This window comes from Atractosteus spatula, chromosome 2 (assembly GCF_055471065.1).
Source record: "Atractosteus spatula isolate fAtrSpa1 chromosome 2, fAtrSpa1.hap1, whole genome shotgun sequence".
Classification (NCBI taxonomy): domain Eukaryota; kingdom Metazoa; phylum Chordata; class Actinopteri; order Semionotiformes; family Lepisosteidae; genus Atractosteus; species Atractosteus spatula.
This window is the reverse complement of record NC_142707.1, coordinates 29,126,818-29,142,717: the sequence shown is the minus strand read 5'-3', so window position 1 is coordinate 29,142,717 and position 15,900 is coordinate 29,126,818. Positions and strand designations below refer to the sequence as shown.

General features: G+C 35.7%; 1 protein-coding gene across 1 annotated transcript; it reads right to left on the bottom strand.

The window, feature by feature from the left end:
- Window positions 1-362: 362 nt before the first annotated feature.
- Window positions 363-14,380, bottom strand: LOC148839509 (pancreatic secretory granule membrane major glycoprotein GP2). The gene is made up of 9 exons (XM_088909323.1): window positions 14,293-14,380; window positions 12,919-13,007; window positions 11,400-11,504; window positions 6,588-6,748; window positions 5,896-6,031; window positions 3,468-3,562; window positions 2,046-2,214; window positions 1,402-1,516; window positions 363-538 (listed from the first exon to the last, which is right to left on the bottom strand). Exons 1-9 carry the CDS (start codon window positions 14,378-14,380, stop codon window positions 363-365), a joined length of 1,134 nt encoding a protein of 377 aa, XP_088765449.1.
- Window positions 14,381-15,900: the final 1,520 nt, after the last annotated feature.

Below are 15,900 nucleotides of genomic sequence, written 5' to 3'. Positions count from 1 at the left end.
TATTTTCAATTTCTTACAAAAATAAAATAATGAAAACAGCATACTGTATGTGCAGGTCAAATTTCCAATGAGGTTATCTTACAAATGTAATAATAATACTTTGTAATAAGCATTTATTGTCTTTTATCCTTAATATTGTATTTATCTCACATGTGAAGGTGAAAATGCTTTGCTATCTACAGTATACTAGTTTATTACACCCACATTTTTTGGTCACTTGGTATCAAAGATGATTGAGAAAAAAATCAACACACAATATGTTGTAATACAAAAAAACTACATTAAAACTGCATTGTATGCAATGAAAAATCCAGCTAATGTTCAGTAAATGTGATACAAAACTCAGTCAACACACAGGCAAGTTAAAAGGCAACCTCAGAGTGGTGGTGAATGTTGGACAAGGTGAGCTGAGCCTGCATTATGGGATAAGCTCTTCTCGATCGTAGCCACAGCTTGCCAAACACACCTGTGATCAGCAATACAACCAACAGCAGTCCTCCAAGCACTAAGCTTTCCACTGGTGGCAAGTGTCCGGTGCCTGCACAGTAAAGAGCAAGAAACACTCAGTAGTATTTATAGTGCTTTCCCAGAGATGCTTCTTCAGGGAAAGATATTGACCCCTGCCAGTCAAGCATTCAAGTGTGATTATTTTATCCAGGTATCCACAGCAGAAGAAAATAATATGCCAAAGACTAAACACAACTCCCATTACAGGCTCACATCAACTAATCACAAGTGAAACTAATATTTTATTCTAAGGATGAGGAGAACCTAAAACAAATTCTTCTGTGCCTCCTGCTGTCTATACAGTAATACTGAGGTGTGTTTTATAGGCTAAAAGCAGTTTGTCTGCTAACATACAAAAACCAATTCCATCTATTAATTTCTTAACCATTTTATCTAATACAAGTTCACAGGGAGGCAAGAGCCAGCGAGGCAAGCAACAGGCTCAAGGCAGGATATAGCCTTTCCCAGAAGCTAATTAACCTACCAGTATGTCTTTGGACTGTGGGAGGAAACCCATATAATCATGGGGAATACATACAGACTCCATGCAGATATCACCCCAGGTGTGTTATCGAACCCAGGGCCCAAGTACTACGAGGCAGCTAACCACTACGCCACCATGCTACCATTATAAACTATATTAGCTTTGTAAAATTTTAGACCTTTCAAATGTCAATAAACATGTCATAGAAATAAGATGTATTACCTTCAAATGCCTCAACCAATACATTAATAATGATTATCATAATTAATACAAAAACTATTATTAAATAACATTTGAATGCATTTTATTTACGCAGTGGTTTGCAGATTAAATTAATTTTTTTTAAAAAAGGAGTCTATTTGAATAAGGATTTCTAAATGTTAGAAATTGTGGATAAAGAATAGACTTACTTAGGTCTGGTTCGTCAGTGTTGGATAGTAGCCGTTTTATGGGTCCGTACGACACAGTATGAGATGGTGTGATATCTCTTCTTGTCCGCATTACACCTTCCTGTCCTGAACAGTTCTGTTAAATGATCAATCATTTTCAAATGAAGAGCACATATTTCACAACTTCCTTTAAATGAAGCATTAAATAGTTGATGGTAATTATGGTAACTGAAAGTAATTCATTTTTTTACTGTACTTTACTAAAAGAAATGTCAAAAATCATATTTTCCTATAATTCTCCAAGATAAGGCCCTACATCTAACAATATCCTATAACAATCAGATAATATAAAAAATTGAAAAAGAGCTTAAAAAATAATTCCCCTGTGATATTTTTGAACAGATACTATCCATAAAATGTCTAACAAAACTACAAGACATGCATCTTACACATAATGTTTAAAAAGTGTAAGTATAAAAAGAGATGATTCACTTACAAGCTAGGAAATATTTCATTTCATTATGATATTAAAAAATCTAAGTGAAATGCCAAGCAAATATCTTTCTCTTTTGACAGAGTTAAAAGAAACAACACAAATATATTTCAGAAAAGTTCTACAGTTATACAAGTACAGGGTCAGTCAGTTGTGCTAAGAGAATACTTACAGGCTGGCAGACTCCTGCAGTGTTGTGACAGATTTGAACATTACAGTGCAGAAATACGTCTTTGTATGAGTTGCCCACAAACTTGAACATTTGTATCCGAAACATTGCCTCTGGACCCTGGCCATTCTTCAGCACTACTAATGTTTGTTCATTTGTTACTTCTGGACAACTGTGAATGAAAACACTATTAAACTCAGACATTCATCTTAAAAGGCATTATCCATTGTAATTACATGAGGCCTATCTTCCCTCTTGTTTCTCAGACAGTGCTTGTTATGGAATTCCTCCAAACACCATATCCTTCACAACCCTTTCATTGGTAATTAGGAGATGCACTCAAAGCCTTGCAAAAAACCTTAGAAACCATTCAACTTAGATGTCCAGCATAGAGGAGACCAGTTACACAGCTGAGAACAGAGAGGTGAAGCACTGTAATATAGATGTCTTAGTTCAAGCTGAAATCTGTGGTAAGACAAGCCCCCTATAGTAAACCAATTTTAATTTGACACCATTGCCAGGGTTTGGTAGTGTAGAAAACTAATTTTCTTCTCTTACTGTGAAGTCAGCACCACTATGTTAAGATTACAATGTCTGCAAACTAACCATCAGTAAATATAGAAAATGAAAAGCAGGTATATTGTTAGCCACAATGAGAGTAAGACATGATTAGGTGCTTACAGATATTCACAATACTACAGACACATACAGTACTGTAGTTTTGGAGCTGTCCTGACTCAGCTAAGCACAAGTAACTGCAATTTAAAGCCATGGAGTGGGTCTTGGACAGACATTCTGAAATCAATAATCAATCACAGGATCCAACCACTCAGCTGTGATTTGAACCAAAGTATTGTTGTCTTAGGGACTGCTGTAGCTGTAAGTCTTTTTTTTCTCAAGACACTTAATGGAATTAAGGGGCATTTTTCAGGGTTCACCCTGGATGCCAGTCATACACAGACACGATCATACCAGGGGCATTTTTCAGGGTTCACCCTGGACGCCAGTCATACACAGACACGATCACACCAGGGGCATTTTTCCCAAAAGCCAGACATACCCAGACAAACCAGTATGCCTTTGGACAGTGGGAGAAAAGGAAGAACCCCATGAGGGGAACATACAAACTCCATTCAGATCCCAGAGTGCCAACCTTACAAGGCAGTAATGCTAACCACTTTGCCACTGTGCCACTCTTGCTATTTATATTTCACATTATTTATATTTCACACTTTAAAACTTTTCTTCATCCATATCACCACTTTAAATCTGATATTAGAATAATCTAGCATCTCAGTTTCATGTGGAATTTTGTTTTTGTAAGGGTATGTCCAGCAATCTCATGTTAATGAAGGAATGATATTTCAAAGGGGACATAACATAAACAAAGTAATATCTTCCTTATCACCCGGTGTGCTCACAGACCTTTCCCAGATGAACATATACTGGATGCTGCTGTATGGGTCACTTGTCGGGGTAGCCCAGCACCTCTCTAGACGCAGTATCAGATGAGCAGGTAGCTGCAAGGGAAACAGATGGGAGAGTGTAGTTAGGAATACACAATAAATAAAAGATATTGCTAAGCAACAGGCAGTGCTACAGTGAGCAAACAATTCCACAGAGAAATCAACAGACACTGTGTAAGTCCAAGTTAGCAATATTAAACCTCAGATGACTCTCAAAGCCACTGAAACTGCAAGTGAACCATGGTTGTAGTCCTCAAGATTTGTTAAAAAGTTTTAGTAATTTCAACATAAAACATGAATATTTCGATAGTCCAAAACAATGGACATTGAACTAGAAAAAATACAAGCAAACTCCTTTAATCATCGTTGATTTTTGTAGCTTTCCACCTGTTGCTCACATTAGGTAAATTAATCTCTGTTATAAGATCCTGGGCTGGGGCCTCATATTAACATGTCCACTCATGAGCCAAAATGAAGACTCAATTCTTTCACACAGAAGTAATATTTTATTGCAATAGACCTAATCCTTATTTCCCTACACACTGTTAACTCATGAAATTCTGGGATAAAGTCAAGGTTAGACGAAATATTTTTATTCTCCATCAATTGCCCAATACTAACTGACCAAATTAAGTCTGTGCTTTTATTCGGTGAAAAGAAGCTGAAAAGAAAGTCCTGTACCAGCACTCAGAAAGATGCTTACAGCCTTTTTATCCAATGTTTTATACATTTCCTGCTGTCAAACACTTATTAATTTCAGTGTATTTATCCTTTCTTAATCTTTAATGATATTCTAAACTTTTGGATCCACCAAGCATTTAAATGATAGAAAAATTACATGACAGCTATAAGTGTCTACAAGCTATAGCTTCTTTGTCATGATATATTCATCTGCTTATTCTTGGTATATATTGGGGCCTTTTCTGGAAGCACACAAACTAAAATAATTCCAGTGGTCCTTCTAAATACAAAATGTAAAACCTTTTTACTTTCTTACTTTCTCTCACAACTTAAGAAGGTTCAACAGCTAAAATACTATGTTTCTCCTTCTTATTGTTCAGCCTACAGTAGAACCAACCTTTACTGTTTAATATGCAGTTAAGGCACAATAATACAGCTCCTTACTAGAATATGTTTAATCTTAATCTTTTTATGAAGATCTAAATACATTTTAAGTCTAAAACATAAGATAATATAGGAGAATATGAAGCAACCTATGAGTTCATAAAGCTTTTCTCTGCCCTTTAGATTAGGAAGACAAAGGGCCCAAAATGTATACCGGCAGCACGCCACTCTTATGTCTGTCCAATTAGAAGTTGTTCTCTTTAAGATGACTCTGTTTTCGATTTGTTACTCAGTCTATTCTAGGATTCTGTGGATTTAATATTTGAGAGTCAACCTTTTATGAGGAAACTTATAAAAAGCTTTTTTTGGAAGTGTAAATATATTATCTTGTATACTGGCCAAAATTTCCCATTGGCCCTTATCAATCATGGCCTCCTAATAGTCCCCATCTATGAATTGGCTTCATTACTCTGCTCTCCTCCCCACTAATAGCTGAGTTGTGGTGAGCGTTCTGGTGCACTATGGCTGCCATCGCATCATCCAGGTGGATGCTGCACATTGGTGGTGGCTGAGTCCCCATTACCTGTAAAGCGCTTGGAGTGGAGTGTCCAGAAAAGCGCTATATAAGTGTAAGCAATTATTATTATTATTATTATTACTTCAATGTTATCTGTTATCCTTATTACTTGAAGGCTTCACAGCCGAAACATTATGTTTCTTTTCTTCTCTTTTCAACATAGAATAAACCTTTACTTGTTCCTTTACAGCCTATGCATGCTGATGCAGCTACCTACTTGAACTACTGTTATCCTTATTGTTTGTTCAAAGATTTCAAGTGCATTAGTTAAAGCACATGTGCACTTTCTAAATCTACATTGGCTGTCTCTTAAAATGTTATTTGTTTCTTCTATAACTTTACCTGTAATACAATTAGTTCTGAATAACTGTACTTTTGTTGCAATACTGTCACGCTTTTTATTAGTAGGATGAGTAAGACCTTGATGCACAAAATGCTGTGTTATGCATAAAAGGCAGAATTATGTGAAAGATGATGTATACAGAGCAGTGAACATTGACTGTAATAACAGAAACAATTACATGTCTAAATTTTCTCTATAGTTTTAGGACTGGAAGTTTTATTGACAGTTTTCCCAAATTGGTCTAGATATGATTCTCCGGCCTAAAGCTTAGTAATAAAATGAAAAATGGAAGCTCAAATTAAGCAAAACTGTCTTGCTTCAGATTGAAGACAACAATTTTCACAGTCAACTAATTAATAAAAATGTTTTTTAGAAATATTTACTACAAGAAATTGATCTCACCATAAAGACTTTAACATATATGTTGTCTTCCAGAGTTAGAAAGGGAACTGTTGTCCATTTATTCTCAAAATATTTGTCCTTATATAACATCATGGACACAGAGAAGTTGCCATCTTCAGTATTGAGTGTAATTGTCCTGTGAAAAATAATATGGAATTTATTCACTTAAAAGTGCTAAAGACACTCAACAACAACAAAAACGACATTGACAACAAGAACAACAACAATAATGGCGAGATGATGACAATGATTATGATAAACAAATTTCTCCTATCAGACTTTCTAAGTATTTCAGTGTTGAATGTTTTTCATCTGCTTAGCCATCATACATTTAATGTATGATTGTATTTGTGTTTAATGGCACTTTAAAAACTTACCAATGTACAGTAGCACATGGATCTTCCACATTTCACCTGGAACTCATCACCTAAATTTCCTTCTCTTTAGCCCATTTACAACACCTGTTTAACACACCAGTTCATATTTGCTTTGCATCATTTATAAAACATGTTTTACAATTAAACTGCAATGTCAATACAAATGGTAATATAAGCCTATTATAATATAGTTTTATGCACCTTATATACTACCTACAATACCTGTGTAATAACATTACAGTAGCTACTGTACATAAGGCTGGGTAAACTTTGAGACAGGCTAACATGATGCTGTCACCAAGATTAATATATTACCTGATGTCGACACTTATCATATTTTCACCATTGGGTTGCTGCACCATATAGTTGATGGGATAGCGGCAGACAAAAGTGATGTTGATGTAGCTTCTTGTGATAATATCAGTTTCATTATTTTGTATGGTGTTTATAAACATGATATGGGTATCATCTGAAGCCTGAAATCAAGAAAAATATTTCTTAACACATGGAGAAACTAAGCGTCATACGGTATAAAACACAGTAAAACATCGTACATTCAAATGTTTTGCTGTAAAGCTCTTTTAAAAGTCGTACACTACTTTGAATGCAGTGAAAAACATTTTGTCATTTGAAAATACAAAAAATTATGTATAAACAGTTTAAAATACATCAGGTAGCCTTGAAGAATACAATGAGCACATCTGAAAGTTACCCATATTGCTCTGTGTATAAAATCTATAAATGCAAGCAGAGAGTTGCAAAATCATTGGGTTTACAATTAGAGGGCCACTAACAAAGAGTGCTCATCATATTTTGCCCTTTACCCGAGGTTGTGTAATAGGTCTCCACTCTGAATATGGCCAGGGTGAGAGTCAGTGCAAAACATCTTGTGCTGCCAAATCAATGTGTGTATAACATCACCAAGACTAATGACAATGACGTTACAGCCACCAAGCATCACCCTGCATGTCTGTCTTGCATGACTTCTCACAACAAAAGGGCACGGATTAGCCAAGTGCTGCAGAAATATCAGAACATACTGTACAGTTCACCGATACTAGACAATCTCAAAACACAAAGGTTATCATCGTTGTTGATGTTGCTTGTCTTTTCCATTTTAAAGGGAATAATTCCCTTATTATGTTTCGCTGGACAATCACACTCAATACTGAAGACTGTCTGACTGAAGGTTGTCTGATCCCCAGAGCAGAACAATGAGCAGAACAGAACAATGACTTCCCAATCCAAAAGGCTCAGATCACTTTTTGCTCTGTTACGAATCCACAGTAAAATTGAAATGGACAAAAAAAATCATTTCATATCTAGAGTAAACTTTTATGACAGTCAGAGGTGATTCTCAACTTTTGAACAGGTCTGTAATAGGGACAACTGTGTAAGCACAGTCCAAAGTTTATCAGTCCACCTTGAATGAACTCCAGTCATCCAATCTGCCCTTTCATTGTCTCAGTGTTCTAAGCCCTTCTTCAGTAATAGGCAGACACTTTTTAATATAGGCACAATAAAAACATAACCCTCTCATTTAAAAATGTGACATTTACATTAATGTGGCAGTAAAAAGTGGGAGAACAAAGGAGAATACAAATCATTTCAGAATTTTACATCCAGTCCCTGGAGAGAGCAAAGAGTTATGTCTCCAATACCTATTGAACTGGATAAATTGCTCTTCACTCAATCGGTAAGACACATTTTATTATCCCTGATGGTTATCACCTGGTGAGGTGTCCCCTCAACTTCCCAGGAAATCATGGAGATAAGTATGTTTTATTTACAGTAAGCCGGAGATGCTATTATTTGTCCCGGGTCATTGTTATGCAATACTTGTGCTAGTTGGAGGTTATTATGAATCAAAATATACTGTAAATATAAATTAATATTAATATAGTTAATATAAATGAAAAGCTTTATTACATCTCTCTCTTTCCTAGCGTTAATCCCACATCAGCAGGGTCCGCTTGTCAGCACGCCTGTCTCCATTTGGTGGTTTGAACCAAATTTTTGAGCTGACGTTGCCATTAATTGTGACCAAGAATACTCCAACCGGCGCGTCGCGCCGCCTGCCGTTGAAGGGGGGGGGGGAGAACAAAGTAATGTAGCCACTTCATAGAGGGGGATTATTAGGAGGCATGGGAAATTTGGCCAGGATGCCGGGGTTACACCCCTACTCTTTTCGAGAAACACCCTGGGATTTTTAATGACCATAGAGAGTCAGGACCTCGGTTTTACGTCTCATCCAAAGGATGGCACTTGTTTTACAGTATAGTGTCCCCGTCACTATACTGGGGCATTAGGACCCACATGGACCGCAGGGTAAGCGCCCCCTGCTGGCCTCACTAACACCTCTTCCAGCAGCAACCTTAGTTTTTCCCAGGTCTCCCATCCAGGTACTGACCAAGCTCACACCTGCTTAGCTTCAGTTGTAAGTTGCAGGGTGACATGGCTGCTGGCAATAAAAGCTTTATTACATCAAACTGTCTAAATAATGTCTTATGGCCAGGCTTCCAAGAAACCTATAAAACTTACTAACCAATGTAACAGCTTATGTCAATTAAGAATTGTGTCTATCTTTAGTTTCTCACATGCTGAAGCTTAGCGTGGAATAAGCAAATACAGAGCACTTCAGACTAGCTTGGAACTAGCTTGGAACACTGGTCTAGTAATGTCTGACATAGATCTCCATCCATGACTACAAGAGAATGGTTGTCAATACTAGCCCTCTTCCTAAAATAATGAATATTATTCTATTTCCTGGGTATATTATTAGAGATATTATATAGAAATATGTTTAAACTGAGATATAAAAATAATTAAATCATCTTTATTAGTCCTATGATCTACTGTATGTGTGTAGAGTATTGCTGTTGTCTGCCTGTTGTATACAGTATCTATGTTGTATATTGTATATCTGTGTTGCATACTGCAAATGCAAGATTGTACTGTACTGAAGTATAATAAGCAGAATTTTATCCATCCATCCATCTTCTAACCACTTCACCCATTTAAGGTTCGCAGGGGAGCCAGAGCATATCCAGACAAACAACAGGCACAAGGCAGGACATACCCTGAGTGGGCACACATAGACACAAACATGCAAACATGCACACACTCACATCAGGGTCAACTTTTCCAGAAGGGAATTAACCTACAGTATGTTTTTGGACTGTGGGAGGAAACAGGGGCACCCAGAGGATTCACCAAAACATTGGGAGAACATACAGTACAAACTCCATACAGATAGCACCCCAGGAATCGAACCCCAGGGCTCCAGCATTGTGAGGCAGCAATGCTAATCACTATGTCACCATACTACCCAACAGGATTTTAAAATGACTGTAATTTTAAGTCTGTTTTCTTAATTTTGTTCATTTACAACAGCAAAGCAAACCAAATGTGGTACAAACTTCGTATTCTATTTTGCAAGGAGGAGAGCAATGAAGAACTGAAAATCAAGACAACAGTTTTCAGTAGGCCCATACAAATATCAATTAGTCTTTAACCTGATGCTTTTCTTATAATTGGTTGATGTTATGGTAAGCCCGATTTGTGGTATCATTCAGTTCCTTGAGTACACATTAGTTTTTAGCGAGATACAAAGATTCAGCTTACTACCCTGAAAGAAATGCATATACCATACCCTAATTTAAGAAATATAAATAAAGTTTCAGTATCAGTTGTTGATACAGATCTGAATAGAAATGATGAATAATGCATTTAAGAACACAAATGTTCTTAAAAAAATCCCCTCAAATGTTGTTAGTCTAAAACATGAAGGACAATATTGAATGTTAAAGAATACATGTTAAATTTTACTTTACTTTTAGCAATACAGCATTTGTTTTATAATCATTTCACAAATTCTAAATATTTGTGTTTTAGTTTTAACATCTGCTTCATCAATAAGTAGAACCATGCTGAAATAAATAGGTCTGAGGCAGTCTTAGGCCAAGTGATATACTGTACAGTAGAGCAGCTGAAATTAATCGGAATCTTTAGACCTGTAATTACAGTCTAGACTAAGGTTGTTTTAGAAAACAACTAATATTATACATATTTTTGAATACATAAAATTATTGCCAGTCAGAATGTTACCTTATATTTTTCCTTTTTTCATACAGTACTCACTACAGAATATTAAAATTATGCTATTATATACAGTATATTCATATTTTTTATTTTGTAACATCATAGTTAATGCCTTGCAAATAAGGACTAAATTTTAACACTGGATTGTATTAATTGTAGTTTAATTAGTCCAAACCAAGCCTTCCCCTAAATGTTTTTTTTCCAGTTTGGTGTGCAAATTCCCTTATAAAACAGCTGGAAAAAAAGAAACATTCTCCCCCACAAAGCTAAGTTAACCTTTTACATGCTTTCAATGCTTTTTTTACATGTTTGGAATGCCTTGTGCATTGTGTATAAGAATTTCAATGATAGTTAATGTGGTTTCAAGTTCAAATTTATATCTTTCCAGATAGAAAATTGCCATTCTAGTAATGTGGTCACTGCATGAAAAGAGCTAGAAAAAATAAAGCTAATAGCAAACTGGACATTGACATATGGCCTGGCTATTCATGGCACTGAAAACACGGCTATAATTTCCATATAAATCCAGATAATTTAGTGCTGTGAGTCATTCCATTCTTGACAGCCCTCTAAAGAAACACTTGGGGAAATGAATGAAAGACCACCTTTTGGCAGCTGAACTGTATTCTTTCTCTGCATCGTACAATGCACTTCAGCTTGGCCACATAATCTGTAGTTGCTGAACCAATCAGTTTTCCTTATTCTTTTTCAATTGGAAAAATATTTAAAACTAAGTTTAGAAACATCCCATGTTAGAATTTTGTGATATAAATGTGCTTTCTTTCATCTAATTAGCACTCCTGTGACTGAGGTCATATTAGTAAACTCAAAATTGGGAACATAGGCTTTCTTAAAGAAGTTAAAAGAGTTCTTAAGGGAAAAAAAAGGTTTCCAAGTTTGAAGAACAATGCTGATTGACTGAAGCATAATGAGCTGTTTCATTTCATGGGGGACTGGCGGTCTAAGCATACTCTATAGCTTGATTGCAGAGGGTAAAGGTAAAGGGAATGTAAATAGCTACATTACCATGATCGTCCCACAGTCAGAGAGCTTTGTTTTAATTATGAAGACATAGTCATTCTCTGTTTCAGTTCCACGGCATTCAGGGTCATTAAGGTGCAAATCCCAGATCTGTGGTACAAAATGTCCACAACAAGAGATATTGTATTACACCAACAAAAATAAACACATTTGGCAAGCAACCTTTCATAGATTTTGCTCTGATCAATAGCAACACAAACAATATAAACCTGTACATCATGAAATAATTTAACCATGTAACTACTATATACTGTACTTACTGTATTAATACTGTAAATCAGTATTTTGAACTGTACTATAAAGCCATTGATTTCAGAGATTACTTATTAGATTTGAGCAATATTTTGGGTCAAAGCATCAGTCCTAGTTCCCAACGTTTTACAATCAGTTCAGATAACATCGGTGACAATTTTGATGACAGCTTTGATTACAATATAAATACATTTACATGAATTTTAACAACATCTAGAGTAATTGCACTCCTCAAGGGTGATTTCAATCTCAAACTCATGTTTGCAGAAAGAGGTCATTGTAAATTATCAAGCCAATAGGGAGGTTGTGCATGTTTCATGTCGGCTCTTACATGTATATCTGGTGAGACTGGTTTTATTCATTGGTTAGACATTACTGTTGAAAGTTGGTAGATAATTCTAAAAAAGAAGGTCCTTTGCTTCATCCTTCTTGATTTGCTTTCTTTTATGTGTGTTTGCCTGTGATAGACTGGTGTTCTGTCCAGGGTGTGTGTCTGCCTCTGATGGACTGGTATCCTGTCCAGGGTGTGTGTGTGCGTGTCCTGTGATGGTCTGGCTACCTGTCCAAGGTGTGTGTGTATCTGCTTTGTGATGGACTGGCTTTTATCAGCAAAGGGTTATGTTTTGGTCCATGTGAGACCATTTTCCACTAATGTGTGTTTTACTCTTCCTGAAGAAACATTCTCACCTCTACTTTCCTCAAGATTATTCACAAGACCACCACTGGGTTTAAATATGTTACATGTAAATGGATTTAATGTAATTTAAATCTATATTGGACGGTTTGTGTTTGCTTCCTTGTCCACTTCTATCATCAATCACAACAGTTTCATTCCCCTTTACCTTGGAGTCCTACAGCACAGCGTCAAATGTAATGCTGTGCTGTAATCTATCAAAAGCAGCGGTCTTCATTACCTAGAAGTTTTATTTTTATGCTTTAGTCAAATGAGATTTCCTTTTCAGGAGCCATAATGTTCTTATGTACTGTATGCTTATATACTTTAGTTCTTGAGGCAGATGGAGTGCTGGTTCAATTTCAAAATACAAAAATATTTGTATTGCATAGCTTATATAATTTACCCACTTTCCCCTCTTCTCTAATTATTTCCAATATATAGATGACTTCACAAATCACACATACAATGACATGAAATATAAGTCAGGACATACAATGAGAAATGGGAAATATTAGCTTACTACTACTTCCGATATTAGCTTACTACTTTGTGACAGGGGAAAATGAACTGGCTTACATAGACTGGTGGAACTTTGCTGACAAAAAAATCCTTTGGAATGATCACTTCCATGTGGTCATTAGTGCAAACAACAGTTTCATTCATTTCTGAGTGAAAGAAAAAAAAACATTTTGATCATTATTTATGTTCAGAACACCTTAAAGGCCTTATTCTTACCCCCTTTCCCAAAAATATATATTTACAATTATTTACATCACTGTTTCACATCCAGTGTCGTCATTATTGGAAAATACAGCAGTCTGAGACATAGTTTTGAGTAATATACAAATGTGAATATGTCCTGAGAACTATGTCAGAGAACTTCACCACAGGGCGACTCCAGCAGCAGTTTTAGCATCATTATCACACTGGTACTCACTCTGAACATGCTTCATGATACAGTATGTAGTAAGAGATAGATACTTTGGAACAGGTATCAATGCATTATTCAATAATCTGTAATAATAAACACAATGTTTGAAAAAACAGTAAGAAAGTAAACTATGAAAATCAGTCGCTAGTAGTTAATGATACATTTTATTTATCACAAGGAATTATTTATATTTATCACTATTAATCCCAGTAACTACAATTACACAACATACTGGGTATTGGAGTTACTGAAAAAATAATCCAGCACAAATTGATTGATCGCTGTGTTGCAGCAAAGTGCATACTCTATTTGTATAATTTGTGGGCAAATTGTCCTATGACCCCAGATTATGGTGCACCTTTTTATATTTATTATAAAAATTATTGTCTAATGCAAATGTCTCCCAATGACACATATATTGTGTCATTGAATAATGAAATAGAAATAATGTGACAGTTTGAGGTAAACAGTTTTCAAAAACATCAATGTAAATAAAAGACAAATGATAGTGAGCGGTTAATTTTTAATAAAATCAGTATTATATTACCTTGGAAATTATGAATTTCCTAATCTAGAGTGTATTTTTTCAACTGTAATGTTAACTATCCATGCAATTGACAGATATTGGTGTAGTCTGATATTTATTTTACCCAGCTTTTTCTACCTTTCTGCTCCATTGTCTTGTTTTTATTGCTAATTCCTGTCTGTTGCCCTAGGAACACTAACAATCATTGCAAAAAAGTTTGTTTTTAGACATTCTGCATTACGAAATGATGTTGAATCTGGGGAAAGATGGTTTTGCTTGACTTCCCAAACATTCAACCCTAATGTAAGCAAGAGAATCAAGATTTGTCAATTGTTTTTTCAAGTTCTTTTATAATATAGCTATAAAAATTCACAAAATTGAAATTGTACACTGCTGATAATCATTATCAGACTAAAAGATGATAATATTGTTTAACATTTTTTTTCACCATGATGACCTGTAAATGTCTTATTAGACATTTTGCGTGGCTTACCTTCTTCTGTCTGAAAATACGATGGAGTAGAAGAAATCACTCGCATAGTCAGCAAGGACAAAACAAATGGCAAACTTATGGGAATCATTGTCAGAAGAAATTCACACCAGTTCGGGCAAATACGTCAAATCTGGTCCTCAGCGGCCTCTTGGTTCTTTCCAGAAGCTTTTTTATGTTATCCACAATAATTTACTACTGTTCAGCGTTCAGTGTTGTTCCCCTTGCTCCATCACACTGAGTTTGCTCTGATGGAGTCGCTACCCCTCTCCAGCCCTGAAGAACGGGCTTGAATGATGTCCAAACCAACAATGAGATTCCAGACGTGAATAGGGGAAGCCAGGGGAGTCCAAGGTAACAAAAAACTACTCGGAAACAGAAAAAAAGAGAGCCGTGATAATTGGGATTGCCCACGGAGAAAACATCTACTTCTACGACAAAATAAATAAAATGTGTAATCAGCTTCACATTCCAAGAGAATCCGAGAAAGAGTTTGTCATTCTTTTGTGCCTTTTTCCATTTGCTGTTCTTACGAGAACAGCTTTACTCTAATCAAGAATCTCAGTCACAGTATATGTGGGATAGCATGAAAAACAAGGGAAAGAATAAGGGAAAAAAAAACAATTTTTTGTAGTGCTGAAGTATTAGAAAAAGATATTGAGATAATTAAGCTATTGGGCTATTCTAATGGTTGATTCAGTGGACCAATGTTGTTATATGTCTCAGATTCAGATGAAAATTGGCACATTGATATAAATTATTTTATGGAAGCATCAGAAGTGTTATATCAGGTTCTGAAGAAGGCTTTTTTGTACTGAAACTGACTACGGTTAAGCAGACTCAGTGGTTGTGATTTAAATATCCCTCATGATTTAAGAGTTAAATGGTGCAATATTCCATTGTTATGAATCTAAGACAATATCATTAAAACCTCATCCTCTGAAAAGACAAGAGACCAAAGGCTTTGAAAGGTTTATGCATACTCGTTTACATCACTATTACATTTGCTTTATGTGACTGAAGGTAAAACAATTAAAGACACAGAAAAAAGACATTTCCTGTGTGAGTTGATTTACATGTAAAAACAGACATTCCTGTTTACAACTGAGCACCTCAGGACAATGCACACAGTCTTCCCACATGTCCATAATGATGATGGTAACTGAGAAAAGGGTAGAATCAACCTTACTGAACTAATTTATTAACAGTAAAGGCTAAACTTCTTTTGGAATTAAGTTACTTCTGCTTTTTGCATTTCTGTCTCCCATTCTCTCCATTTTGAGAAGAAACAGTAGAGCAACACAGGATTTGATTAAAAGGCACGTGGCCTTCATCTGCCTAAGACAACTATGAAAAATGTCTTGAGAATCTGTGAAGGCACATCAACTCTAACTTTGCATCACTGTGCACATCCCATTGCTCTGAGATTACTCTGACACATTTAAATTTCTGAGTTATTGTATGTGTTAGGAAACAATTAACTAATCATCTAAAGTACCTATTGGATGGGAAATCTCCAGGAATAGGGTTGAGCACTTTCTATGTTCCTAAACTCTTAACTTTAGAAAGAAGATTGAGGAAACATTATCACTACAGATGACCACTGTAAAA